Here is a 14499-nt window from a genome sequence, read left to right on the forward strand (position 1 = left end):
ATTGACTGTGGTGGTTTCACCTGCTGCATCGTTTTCTTTCATAACAGTCATTTGATAGTTTTGGGAATGCTCTAAAACGCCTCAGTCTGTCTAGTCCACCTTAACAGCGTGGGCGTGACCGCGTCGGTGGTAGGCTACAAGATAAATCGGGCAGAGACGGACCAGGGTTTTTACAGGAGCAATGCAGGACGGAGCGGAGTGCCTGACGGAAAGGATGGAGCAGCTGTACAGCGTCCAGTCGGGTGACCTCGATGCCTTCATTGCTAATCACCTGCAGCCCAGCGAGGAGTTCAGTAGGAACATTAATGATGTTGTCCATAGAATCTGTACTTTCCTGAAAGAGCAGTGCGCCTTGGAGGCCAGAGTGATCAAGACGGTAAAGGTGAGTCTGTCCTGATCAGTTAGCACGAGCTGTTAAATTCATCTGCCCATGTTGGGGAAATGAAAGGTGTGTGGTGGTGGTGGTGGTGGTGGCGATGGCCATTTGCTTTCCCTATCGAGCTGCAACCTCCCGGTTACTTCTCTCCCGGTATCTCATTTACCTGCTGGTGGTGATGGATAGATGATTCCATTTCACACCCACCAACCCATCTTGATGTCTTAGCCAAGAAACAGCACTGTCTCAAGACAAACAGAAACTGAGCATTGTCTGCCCCATTAAAGTACTAGCTTGTGTTCTGTTCTCACATTAAAAATGGAGTGTTCACACATTCCCCAACTTTATATTAATTTCTTGGCCAATTTTTAGGAGTTGTTGGACTTGCTAACTCTTTTCCCAACAAGAAAAATAAGATTATGCAACAAAAACTAGTGTCTATGTGCCATAGGGCTTGTGCAGAGTGCAAACTTCATAAGGGAGGTTCATCGTCCCCATGTTGAAACAATGCATGGGGTCTGTCGGGCCGTGGTGGCTAGTTCTACAGCCACCACTGATGACGATGATTTACATTTATATACCGCCCCATAGCCAAAGTGCTCTGGGCGGTTTACAAAAGTTAAAAACGGTGAACATTAAAAGCAAAAATACAAAATTTAAAACTATAAAAAGCATAAAATACAAACAAAAACAGACAATATCTCGCTCATTTAGTCAAATGATCAACCCTCATGCATCATCTCAATATGTGGGAGGGGGTTATCTGAATCTTCCTGTACAGTGTCCAGCATTCCAGGGATTGAGGGGAGACCACCACTGATGCATTGATGGGTGGTTCACACTGCACCCACAACAGTCTAACATGTATCAATTTCTTAGGAGTTCTTTGACCAAGCAACTATACCAATCACTCCACCAAGAGCCCAACCCCCCCTCCTCCCTGCAGTTCACAAATTCATGGGAGAGGCAGAAGTCGGAGTGGGAGGTGCTGTTGCCATTGCTGACCTGGCCCCCGTCTTTATGGCGGCACTTAGGGGGCCGTGAGGCACCTTGCACCCGCACTTGCATTCCTTCCTGACATCTGCATGGGAAGGAACGCAAGTGCAAACTCTCCCGGTTTTTAAAAGTAAAAATAAAAAACAAAAAAACGGGGGAGGAGAGAAACAGAGCCGTTCCTCTCCCCTTTTTATTTTATTATCTGTATCTCTGCAGCTTCACAGATACAGATAATAAAAATAAAAAGAAATATGGGGGAGGAACGGGTAGCCAGAGGGAGAATGCGAGGAGAGGGGGCAGGGACTCAGGGCGAACCACCTCCTCTCCTCCCTCTGGCTGCCTGTTCCTCCCCCCCCATATTTCTTTTTATTTTTATTATCTGTATCTGCGCAGCAGCAGAGATACAGACAATAAAATTTAAAAAGCGCCCCCCCTTTTCTTTTCTTTTTTACTTTTTTCTTACGTTTATAGGTGCAGGGCTGCCCATGGCAACCAATCAGGGGGTGTCATGGGCTCCGCTACCAAAAAACATCTGGGTAAGTGCCTGACTTTTTTGAAGCAGAGTTTCCAGGGTTTGCCCCCAGATGGCTTCGCAACAGCGGCTGTGTCATGTAGATGACGTGCCACTATTCAAAGCCAAACCCACGCAGCAACAGGTTTATAAATCCCTGCTGAGTGTTCTGGGCTTTGAGAATTAATTTTTTGGATTGTGGTCCCTGAAACACCCTTCAAGCCAAATGGCACTAAGTGTGACCACAAAATATAGATCTATTGCTTAAACAGTATTAGAGAATAAGAAAACTTCACAATGATGAAACAAGCAAAACACAGTTCAAGAAGATTTTTCCATGGTTTCCAATCGTCTGTGTTCCATTTGTTATTCCTCTTTCCTCATTATATTTTGTAGATCTTATTTTATCACTTACGAGTGCCACAGAAGAAAGAGCAAGGTGCCTAGATGCTAAATATATGTACTCAAATATTGGCTTGGACAAATTCTCCCTCTCCATTGCAATATGGTGGCTGCACTCGTCAAATTATACACTGTCACTGTACTGATACAACTGAGGAGATATGGATGCCCTTGGGATTTCCCTCATCATTGGGCAAGGGTGAACCAGATGGCTTGGGAACTAAATGGCCCTGTTCTTATTTTTCCACTTGGGAAAAGGATGAGGTGCCCCCACTTTACCAGACTAACTGGTCCAATCCTAATTCTGGTGGGGGGAGAGCACTTGTTTGCTAAGGGCAATGCAATGGCAGCTGGTTTCACTGAATCAATGCTGAGTGACACAGTAAACAAACCCTTCTACATCGTCATTGCAGGGTGGCTCTACAGGGAAGGGGACAGCCCTGGGTGACAATTCAGATGCTGATCTAGTTGTCTTCCTGAGCTGCTTCTCCAGCTACCAGGATCAGGCGGAGAAGCGCATGTCTGTGATCAGGAACATTGAGGAGAAACTGAAGTACTGCAAGCGGAGTATTGCCTTCAACATTGATTTCCCAATCATAAACCCAAAGGCTCGATCGCTCAGCCTCATCTTTCAGTCAAAAAAGAAGAAAGCGGCTATTGAAGTGGACATCCTCCCAGCATACGATGTTTTAGGTAAGACACTGATCGTGGTCCTTCTCTTTGGTTCTGACACTCTCAAGGCCAGCCCTAGGAGAAAGAATGCCCTGTTCAAGGAGCACCTTCAATGTATCCATCCACCCCTGGACAGTTTTGCCATGTTGCCAAGTTGTGTGGCTTTTACAGAATTGCAAAACCTAGCAAAGTATTGTGTTCCACTGATTTTGATCTAGAACAAATCATATCAAACTGGAAACTGGGGAGAAATGCTTTAAAGCTAGTTGGTAGAAGTTCCTTTTCATAGCTAGAATGGAAACTTTGGAATTTTGCGGGGGGACGTGAAAGACACTTATTGTCGTCGTCCCCCTGAATTCACTGCAGACAGTACACTAAACAAACATTGAGCTTTATTTATTATTTATTTATTTAATAAATAACCGCTCTCTGGGCGGTTCACAAAAATTAAAATCATGAAGAGCATACTCCATGACTTCCAAAATGCCCATGTCAGCATACCTTTTCAAAAGTTTTGTTTTGAAGAACAACAAATATATGGTTAGGCAACAAAAAAATAATGCAGCAATGTTGTTTGCCACTTTCCCAGAGAATTAATAGCCTGGGGGCTTAATATTCTTTGTGGCACTCTTTTAGTCCGGCGTATGGGGTGCAGCCTTAAGATGAGGATGTGATATATATTTGGGGCATATTTGAGCATTCCTTCTAGTATTGGTAGTTACTTGGCCTGTCTGTTTAGGCAAGCCTGACAGAAAGTCTTCCTCTTCTTGGAATGGGGGCATTGCTCCTTCCTTCTGTTTGGACAAGAAGGCTATAGGTAAAATGCTTTTCTCTCTCTTCCTGCCCTCAATATCCAATGCTGGGGCAAAGCCACTGTTGATAGCTCTGATAATAGGCAGTAGTTTTGCAGAAACTGGCACGGCACAACAGTCTCATGATAACCTGCTTTGCTTTCCTCTCCCCACCCCAGGACAGATAACATCTGAATATAAGCCTCCTCCTCAGGTCTATTTAGAGCTGATCCAAGCTAATGGAACTCCTGGTGAGTTCAATACTTCCTTCACGGAGCTGCAGAGGAATTTTGTGAAGCACTGCCCTGCCAAACTCAAGGGACTTCTGCGGCTGGTCAAGCACTGGTACAAAGAACTTAAGAAGGTGAGCCATCCATCCTCTGTAGAATCAGGGTAATGAAAGAGTTGCTAGTGCCTGTTTTGGTCTCTCCCCAGTCTGCTGCTTATTGAATTCTTAGCCCTGTGAGCCTAAAAAGGCAAAGATCTATTCCCATGCTGGTTCTCTCTCTGTGTGTCTCTCTCTGTCTCTGTCTCCCTATCCCTACAGAACAGGGGTAGGCAACATGGCACCTGTGGGCACCAATACACCATCAGAAACTTTTCTTTGTTCCCACAGAGGGGTCCTCCTGCTTCAATTTAAAACACACAAACAACTTTTCTCATTTATTTATTTATTTACACAAGATTCTATGCCATTTTCCAGTGAACTATCAAGGCACTTATCATCGTCATCCTCTATAAAAATACAAAACATAACAAAAGAATCACTGGTTGACAGCTAGGGTCACCAGCAGCTGGAGGTCACTTCAGAGCAAAGAGCGGCCCTCCAGCCATGGCTATCTCAGAGACCATCTTAGGAAATGAAGATGGTGTTTGGCTGCAGGCCAACTCTTTCCTGTGCAGTGTGCTGAGCCAAATTAAAGGGAAATCACGTTTGTTTACCTTTGCTTTTCTTCCAGTTTTTCTTCCATATTTGAAATGAGCTGAATTACATGGGAGGAGACCAGTGACCACACAGTCTGTAATTTAAAACTTCTGAGCTCAAACAATTGAATGGGACAGTGCCCTCTATTGGGTGTTTTGTAACATAAGAACATAAGAAGTGCCATGCTGGATCAGACCAAGGGTCCCTGTAGTAGGGGTGTGCTCCGCTCCATTACGGATCCACGGATCCAGAGCGGGCTGATCTGGACCTCCGAAGCCTGGTTCCGGAGCGGAGCAGGGGAGGTCTGGATCAGCCCAAGGCGGTTCAGAATGGTCCGAAGCGATTCCGGCCGTTCCAAGGCTTCAGAGCCAGATAAGTGGGGAGGGGAGCTTCCCTGACTCCCCCATCCACCACGGTCTGTGCGGCGATGGCAGCAGAGACAGGGGAGGGGGGCTTACCTGGGTCTGCCGTGGTCCATGCCGTGGCTTCAACTGCGGCCCATTTCCGGCCTTAGGCCTGGGCCGTAGTTGAAGCTGCCGCCCGGACCGCAGCAGCGACAGAGCCAGGTAAGTGGGGGAGGGGGGCTTACTTGGCTCTGCCGTTCACTGCTGTGGCGATCCATGTGGCAACAGACAATGAAGTCAGGTAAGGGGGGAAGGGGGCTTATTGGCCCCCCATTTTGTCCCCCCTTCCCCACTTATCTGCAGGTTGGAGAAAGCTGTCACAGACATTTAAAATATTGCACCCTGCTCTCTAAGGTGGTTGATGCAAGGCAAGAAAGCAAGGGTGCGCAATCTCCTCTGATTTGGGTGGGGTCTCATCTTTTTTTCACAGCATCTCAAACAGACAAACCCATCATCAACCCTCCCACCAAAGTTTGCCTTGGAGTTGCTTACCATCTATGCCTGGGAGGAAGGTAAGCGCAGGGCAGAGCAATTCAACACAGCAGAAGGGTTTTGCACAGTGATGAAGTTGCTGACTCGATACGAAGAACTCTGCATTTACTGGACTGCATACTACAGTCTTGAGCACCCCACAATAGGGGCACACGTGAAAAAAATGCTGAAAGGACCTCGGTAAGTGCACTGCTTTTCCCTTTCTGATATATACGCTCATCAGCTTGGCCAAAGACCCCGTTAGGCTTTCTATCTCTTAAGATACCTGTTGTGTCCTCTTCAGTGCACTGGTGTAGCCTGTAAATGCCAGCATGCAGAAATCCACATGCCAAAACTACACTTGGATACATGAGGTCCACATCTCTCACCGGAGCAAGAAAATGCCCCTTGAGGTTGAGGCACAAGACTGCTCTGACCAGGATTGCGTAGGGTGACCGTATGTAAAAGAAGACAATTGTATAGGAAAGGGAGTTTCAGCAGGTGTCATTTGTATGCATGCAGCACCTGGTGAAATTCCCTCTTCATCCCCACAATTAATGCTGCACAGCCCTGCCTTCTTTTGTATCTGGTTAGTGTACAAAAGAGGGCAGGGCTCCTGCAGCTTTAACTGTTGTGATGAAGAGGGAATTTCACCAGATGTTGCATGCATACAAATGACACCAGCTGAAATTCCCTTTTCAATACAACTGTTAAAAATACAGGAGCCCTGTCCTCCTTTCCATAGGACCACCCTAGGATTGCACCATTCTAGAATTTGTCACTGGCACTCAAGCCTGAGTCACTATTATCTATGCCAACTTTATAAAAACCAACAGGTTCATAGTCATTTGCATTGTGTCGTCTCCTTGTAGTTGGATGGTGTGAGCATTCTCGTTGGCCAGTGGTTCAGAACTTAGCCTTGCCCTATTTTGTTAAGGACGGGTGTAACCATGGCCTTAGCTAGACCTATGGTTTATCCCAGGATCATCCCGGGGTCATCCCTGCCTGCTCCCGTGATCCCCTGTGTGTCATTTACATGAACAGGGATGACCCCGGGATGATCCCGGGATAAACCTTAGGTCTAGCTAAAGCCCATACATTCTGTCCTAGTTGGGCAGTGTTCCAAATAGGGCTGTGCACAGATCCCCTGATCCGCTTCAGATCCCAATCTGCAACTTCCGGATTGGGTCCATGGCAATCCGCCAGTGGTCTGCTCTGCTTCGCTGCGGAGCTCCGGATCCAAATCGGAGCTCCGTTTCCCCCGCCCCCCATAGATTTGCACTGAAATCCAAATACCTATAACTTTTTTTCTGTTAAAGTTAGAAACCTCAAAATTGGCACCATGAGACCTTATCCATGTATCCACCTTCATGCCCAGTTGGAAGTCAATCTAAGCCTCTGCTGATTTTGGGGGAATTTTTGAAAATCTGACACCCCATTTTCAGAAATGGGATTTACTCTGACATTTTTACAGATACAGTCTTGGAAGTGGGCACCCTCAGAGATGCCATCTAGATCCATATTAATGGCAAGCTTCAAGCAAATCCCATTACCCCCTGATTTTTGGCAGGTTTTTTTCCTTTTAACTCACCCCAATTCTCAGTCCCATTCTAGAACTCCGTCAGTTTTCATGTTAGGAAACCTCAAAATTAGCACCACGAGAGCTTATCTATGTATCCACCTTCATTCCCAGTTGGAAGTCAATCTGAGCCTCCACTGATTTTTGGGAATATATGAAAAATCCCCCACAAAGGACAGTATGCCCATAAGGAAACCATACCTGCCCATAGGGATCCATTGCAAAGTGCTTGCCCATAGCAATCAATAGCACAGATGATTTGGGGGAATCAAGATTTTTTTTCTAAATAAGGATCTTCTAAATAAGGATCTTCATCTCAGGTGAAACACTTCCAAAAATGCACACACACACACACACACCAAGAGTGTGCAATGCAGCTGCCTTTTATCATACCCTCCCTGAGTCAAAGCAAGACACGCACAAACCATCCCTGCAAGGCGGGCACAGAGGAGGACAGGCAGCACTGGGAGCAAGCATGCCAGAGGCTTGTGGGGTTTAACTACAAAGCCCATCATCTAGTACATCTCCCAGGCACCAGGAGGCCAGAGAGGCAGGCAGAGATGTACGACTATGCCATAGATCTATGGGGGAGTAAGTCCCAGCAGATACCCCACAACAACAGCACCCAGGCGGAGGCGGGAAGGCAGGCATGCAGCAGACATTTCTGGGGGCACAAGGAAGTGAGGCAAGGCTTGTTTCAAAGCCAGTAATGCAAACCATCCCTGTGAAGCGGGAACAGCACAGAGAGATGCCTTTTCTTTTGCATCCCATAACTAGGGGACTAGGAGGATAAGAGTAAAGCTTTGTGATCCTTGCTTCAGAGTTGATTGACTGCACTGTGATCACAGCCATTAATAACTTTAATAATAGCAGTACTACTACTACTACTACTAATAATAATAATAGTAATAATAACCACAACAATAAGGAGTTGAACCACACTGAAAGCCTGCCCGACTTCACTGAAGAGGGAAAGCCAGGAGATCTTGGGCTATGAGGTGTATAATAAATGTAATAAATAAATAAATAAATAAATAAATAAACTAAGGAGGGGTGGAATTAAAAGCAGCAGTGTTGCTGAATCACAACAACAAGAAGAATTTTTTTTAAAAGGCTATGTCTGTCTTTTACCAGTAAGAGGAAAGTGGACGTGCCCAGGGGGAGGGGGAACTGTGCCAATTTGACTGGCCCTGTCTAGGTACCAGTCTTTCAGAAGCTACCTTACAGTTCAACTCATGACAGGCATAGGTAGCTTCCACTGGTTAACCTTTGGAGGGTTCTGATTACCTTTGGAGGTTTCTGAATGAAACGGATTATCTAGATCCATTTCAATTGGGTTTCAGGCCTGGTTTTGGAATGGAAACTGCCCTGGTCGCCCTGTGGGATGACCTTTGCTGGGAGAGAGACAGGGGGAGTGTGACCCTGTTGGTTCTCCTGGATCTCTCAGCAGCTTTCGATACCATCGACCATGGTATCCTTCTGGATAGGTTGTCTGAGCTGGGAGTTAGAGGTACTGCGTTGCAGTGGTTCCGCTCCTACTTGGATGGCCGATTCCAGAAGGTGGTGCTGGGGGATTATTGCTCTGTGCCGTGGCTCGTAAGCCATGGGGTTCCACAGGGCTCTATTTTATCCCCTATGCTGTTTAACATATACATGAAGCCGCTGGGGGAAGTTATCCAGAGATGTGGACTGAGGTGTCATCAATATGCGGATGATACCCAGCTCTACCTTTCCTTTTCATCAAACCCAGGTGAGGCAGTGGCTGTTCTGAACCAGTGCCTGGGCACGGTAATGGACTGGATGAGTGCTAATAAACTGAAACTCAATCCAGACAAGACGGAGGTACTGTTAGCGGGTGGTTCATCTGTCGGGCGAGGTGATGTTTGCCCTGTCCTAGACGGGGTTGCACTCCCCCTAAAGGATTGGATCCGTAGTTTGGGGGTGCTCTTGGATCCAGAACTGTCACTTGAGGCACAGGTGAACTCAGTGGCAAAGAGCACCTTTTATCAGCTTAGGTTGATATACCAACTATGCCCTTACCTGGACAGAGGTAGCCTAGCTACAGTTATCCATGCTCTGATAACCTCTCGTTTGGATTACTGCAATGCATTATACATGGGGCTGCCTTTGAAAACGGTCCGGAAACTTCAGCTGGTACAAAACAGGGCAGCCCGTTTACTAACAGGGACTGGCTGGCAAGACCACATTACACCAGTCCTTTTACAACTTCATTGGCTGCCAGTCCAGGTCCAGGCCCGATTCAAAGTGCTGGTATAACATTCAAAGCCCTAAACGGTTTGGGGCCAGGTTATTTGAAGGAACGCCTCCTCCCATATGTACCTGCCCGGACCTTAAGATCATCCTCAGGGGTCCTTCTCCGTGAGCCCCTGCCAAAGGAAGTGAGGCAGGTGGCTACTAGGAGGAGGGCCTTCTCTGCTGTGGCACCCCGGCTGTGGAATGAGCTCCCCAGAGAGGTCTGCCTGGCGCCTACACTGTACTCCTTTCATCGCCAGCGGAATACCTTTTTATTCTCTCAGTATTTTAACACTTAATTTTAACTTAAATTTAAATTTCACTGTTCTAATTCTGTATAATAATCTTATTCAATTTCTGCTGCGTGGTTTTATCCTGGTTGTGCTTTTTATACTGTATTTTGTATTTGTATTTTTAGACTGTTGGTTGTTTTATTATGATTTTAATTTTTGTGAACCACCCAGAGAGCTTCGGCTAGTGGGCGGTATAAAAATGTAATAAACAAACAAACAAACAAACAAATAGTTGAGAAGGACAGAAAAGTCCTGTTTGAATGAATGTAAGGGAATATCTAGCAACTCTGGACTATTGTTTTGGGGTTTCCTGTGGGTATTTTGGATACTAGAATCTTCAAAAGGATATACCCCATTAGCCCAAGATAATACACACACTGCCCCTGTAGTTAGGTCAATGATTATAGGTTTTATAGAATGTAAATATCTGTAGTTCTGTCTTGGGTAGTCTTTGATTATGAGAGTGCTTAGAGCCTACAAAGTTTTTAATCCAGCCCTGGACGGGACATACCCTCCAGAGGCCAGCAGGCTAGCTAAGGGAACAGAGGGCAAGCTAGGTGGCTCATAACACTTTGCTACCAAGATGTGACCTTCTTTTCTCTCTCTTTCTGCATCCCTCCCTCTGGTCTTTTCCTTTCCCACCACCGCCCAGCAGTCTACCAGGGGAAGGACATATTGCTCTTGCCAGTGGTCTTAACTGATCACTTGCAGGGAGCGGCTTTTGAAATCAGGCTGAAGGGCCACAGGTTGCTCACCCTTGATGTAAGAGAACAATGACAAATATAAAACAGCTCATTGAAAAGAGGCGTTTATTTGGAATGTACTGGAAGAACCAATCCATTTGCTCTTGTAGTAAAATGTGTGTTTCTTATTTGCTATTCTCCTGTGAATGTATGCAGAATGTTTAATTTTATTTTAAAACTGGGAAATGTTTGTGTTTGCAGTCCTGTGATTGTAGATCCGGCAGATCCAACACAGAATGTAGCCAAGGGAAATGGTTGGCCACTGCTGGCCAGGGAAGCTTCCTCCTGCCTGGACCAGTCATGCTGCAAAAAAGGCGGTTTGCCTATTAAACCCTGGGATGTGCAGGTATGGTTGTCATCCTCATATCCAACTCAGAAAAATCATCAGGAGATCTGGGTTTTATCCACTTCTGGTGAAACATTTAAAACTTACAGCTGAGAAGTCAAAGATTCTGTAGGACACGTGTCTCGTATTGAAGTGGGTTATCTGATTGATTTTCCAGAGATGATCTCTTGAGCATAGTTGTTACAAGTGGTTCTCATATGCAGCTCTGTTCATCAATGGTCATAGCTAGATGGGGCGAAATCCTGGGGTGATCCCCAGGATTGTTGCTGTGCATTCAGTTGATGCACAGGGGATCTCGGGATCAGGGAGGGATGATCCCTCCCCTGCCCTGGCATCTCGCCCTCCTCTTTAGGCCTGGTTTTTCCACAGTCTCGGGCTGAGCCCAAGACCGCAGAACATGTGGCTAGGCGCCACAGTTTGTCTCTGCTCCTCACGATTCCTCATGAGGAGCTGGGACCCACGCATGGGGCTCAGTGCTCCTCAGAACTTGCCCTAAAATCACATGACCCGGGCAGTTCCAAAGTCCTGTTGGTTGTTCTACAGGAGGTTCTAAAGGCTCCTAAGAATACAGTTATATGTGAAGCTAGTCTTCTAGACTGTTTGGGCCCAGAAATATTACATGGTGTCAGAAGTGGAGAATGAGGAGCGCACTGAATTAACTGGGCCCAGTTTTCTGGCTGTACAGCTACAAACAGAAGATAAGCGGCGGTGGGATCTATGTAAACATGGATATGTTACAACCCCCCATCAATTGTCAGGTGATATCATTTAATGATTAAGTGGGAAGATGTAATGATAGACTTCATAATTTAGTGATTCTTCCTTAGTAGGAGCTATTATTTTGATGACATGCCCTAAAATCACTGGGCAGTTCAAAAAGGTCTGATGTTGAACCTAGTTGTAAATAAATAAACAAATTATCTTACTTCGGTTCACCTCCGAAAAGGAAATGTGTTCAACCCTTTCCAGTGTAATGTTTCATGGGTAAGTGCTTCCAGGAGTACTAAATATGACAATTCTACAAATGGAGTGGCAGAGTTCATTCTCAAGCAAGTGTCTTCCCCATTCACAACAACACACAGGATGACTTCCTTTATCACCCTAATTTCCAGTGTTAAAAAGAGATATGATTGTATATTACACATAACTTTTCATCCAATCTTTTGGAATGTTTCTCTAATGTTAAAAAAAGAAGCCACCTAAGTGGCACAGCTCCCTAATACTGCAACCTGATCTATGCTTACTCAGAAGTAAGTCCTATTGTGTTCAGTACATCTTACTCCCAGGTAAGTGTGCATAGGACAGCAGCTTAGGTATGGAGTAGGCTGACCATATGAAAAGGGGGACAGGGCTTCTGTATCTTTAACAGTTGCATAGAAAACGAAATTTCAGCAGGTGTCATTTGTATGTATGGAGAACCTGGTGAAATTTCCTCTTCATCACAATAGTTAAAGCTGCAGGAGCTATACTGCAGCTATACTGTGACCAGATTTAAAAGAGGGCAGGGCACCTGCAGCTTTAACTGTTGTGATGAAGAGGAAATTTCACCAGGTTGTCAATCCATACAAATGACTCCTGCTGAAATTCCCTTTTCAATACAACTGTTAAAGATATAGGAGCCCTGTCCTCCTTTTCATATGGTTACCCTAATATGGAGTGGCTGAAAATTGCTTGAGCCTCTAGTTTTGACTCTTGTCCACAAGCTGTCTGATCCTGTGAGCTTAAAAATGTGTATCCCCAGCAAATGGCATTTTACACTTTGGTCAGTTGCATCCCCTTTCTCTTCCAGCCAGCCAGAGCCATTCAGGTGACCCTGCAAGAGCTAACTGGAGTAAGACGGATGGTGACATACAGTCCTTACACCACCATTGGGCAGATCAAGGAAGACATAGGAAGAGAGCTGCGTGTCTCCATCTATGAGCTGGCCCTGGCCCTGGCCCTGCAGGATCCTCACCAAGAGGCCATACACCTGCAGAATGACAAGGCATTAGCAAATTATGGTGTGTTCTACAATACCACTATCCTGCTACTCCAAACTAAACCACAAGAGATAGAGATTTTTGTGAAAGACCACAATGGCAGGAGCTCGGTCTACGCAATCTTACCCAATGAAACTGTTCTGAATCTGAAAAAAAAGATCGAAGCCCGCACAAGTGTACTTGTGAACCAACAGCGCCTGACCTATAATGACCGGGAGCTAGAAGACACCAATACATTTGCTTTTTACAATATTAGGGCCAAAGACACTGTCTATCTACTTTTGAGGGTTAGAGGTGGACATGCCTTATTTTAAGTAGCAATGTCAAGGCCTACAGACACATATCCCTGGGTTGTTTTACACCAGGGATGGGGAACGAATGGCCCACCAGATGTTGTTGGACTGGAACTCCCATCAGCCCTCACCACTGTCTATGCTGGCTCAGGCTGATGGGAACCACAGCCCAACAACATCTGGAGGGTACCAGGTTGGAGAACACAGCTTGATGCTGCAGTGCTATTGCTGGGGTTTTTTGATTCAGATATTAGCGTTTGTAGCCATAGAGATTCATTACACTAGACATTTATCAGCAAATACAACATATTTGACAAAAAAATCAAATATAGCAATTATATCATTTATCATACACATGGACATAGTTGGGCAGTTTATGTTCTTAACACAGGGCAATCCTATCCTTGTCTATTCAGGAGTTGAATTCATTGGGGCTTACTCCCTTGTAAGGATGTATGGGACTGCAGCCAAAAGAACCTAACTTAAAACACATAAAAGATGTAGTGGGAATTAGATCTTATAGGATAGTAAATACACGTTGCAGAAAATTCTAGAAACCTGTGTTAAAATTCAAGAAAAGTTGAAATGTTATAAAGTCTTTTGTGTGCTTGGTATTTTTTTCCAGTTTGGCTGTGTAACAGATTTTTATTAGATACTTTGTACTTAACATTTGTTTTCCAATGCACAATTGCAATCTGTACAATCTTTGCTACCCTTAATAGAATCATTAGTAATATTCATCTCTTTTGTGCCTTTATACCTGGAAGCAAACCTAATAAAACTGTTTCATGTCTTTCCTTAGCCTTCATGAGATGATTTCATAAATTATGTCTATATACCATAACACAATATGCTGAAACTTATGGGGCCAGCACATTTCCAGCAAGAAAATCTTGTTTCTCCTATAAATTCTATATAGAGCTAATCACCTTTGACAAAACCATCACCATGTAAGCATTGTGCCACCACATTAATATATGAGGCCTTTCTTTAGTCCTGGTTCAGCAATGACATCTTCCTGAGACTGGTGTCTGGAGAGTATCTATTCTGAATCACTGCCTCAGGCAGTACTAGTAACCATACTCTCATTTCAGAACTGTCACCATTAACAAGGTCTGTAGCATTGCATATTCCTCTACCTATATTCCCGCTTTAGGCTGCCTTGAAAGAGGCCTGGTCTATACAAGCACTCATTGTATGGTAAAACTGTTCTTAGACTTCATTGTTAATTGCTCTTGATAATTCACCTCGCTGTCTCAAAACTGTATTTTTTTGTTTCGTTTTTATCTCTCCACATTGTTTTATTTTGTCTGACTGCATCAGGGGTAGGCAAAACACCACACACACCCAGTGCCCCAGTGTGACAGCCACCACTGAAATGTAGCAGTGCAGCAGCAAAACCCCAGATGTTTGACAGCAAATTTCAGCAGGAAACTACTACAGAGGCTTTGAAAGGTCAAATTTA

General features: G+C 45.1%; 1 protein-coding gene across 1 annotated transcript; it reads left to right on the forward strand.

Annotated features, from left to right (window-relative positions):
• Positions 1–182: 182 nt before the first annotated feature.
• Positions 183–13830, forward strand: LOC134396792 (2'-5'-oligoadenylate synthase 1-like). The gene is made up of 6 exons (XM_063123366.1): positions 183–382; positions 2699–2978; positions 3928–4112; positions 5508–5749; positions 10618–10762; positions 12552–13830. The coding sequence occupies exons 1-6, from the start codon at positions 215–217 to the stop codon at positions 13053–13055; spliced, it is 1524 nt and encodes a 507-aa protein (XP_062979436.1). The 5' UTR covers positions 183–214; the 3' UTR covers positions 13056–13830.
• Positions 13831–14499: the final 669 nt, after the last annotated feature.

Source organism: Elgaria multicarinata, chromosome 3 (assembly GCF_023053635.1).
Source record: "Elgaria multicarinata webbii isolate HBS135686 ecotype San Diego chromosome 3, rElgMul1.1.pri, whole genome shotgun sequence".
Classification (NCBI taxonomy): domain Eukaryota; kingdom Metazoa; phylum Chordata; class Lepidosauria; order Squamata; family Anguidae; genus Elgaria; species Elgaria multicarinata.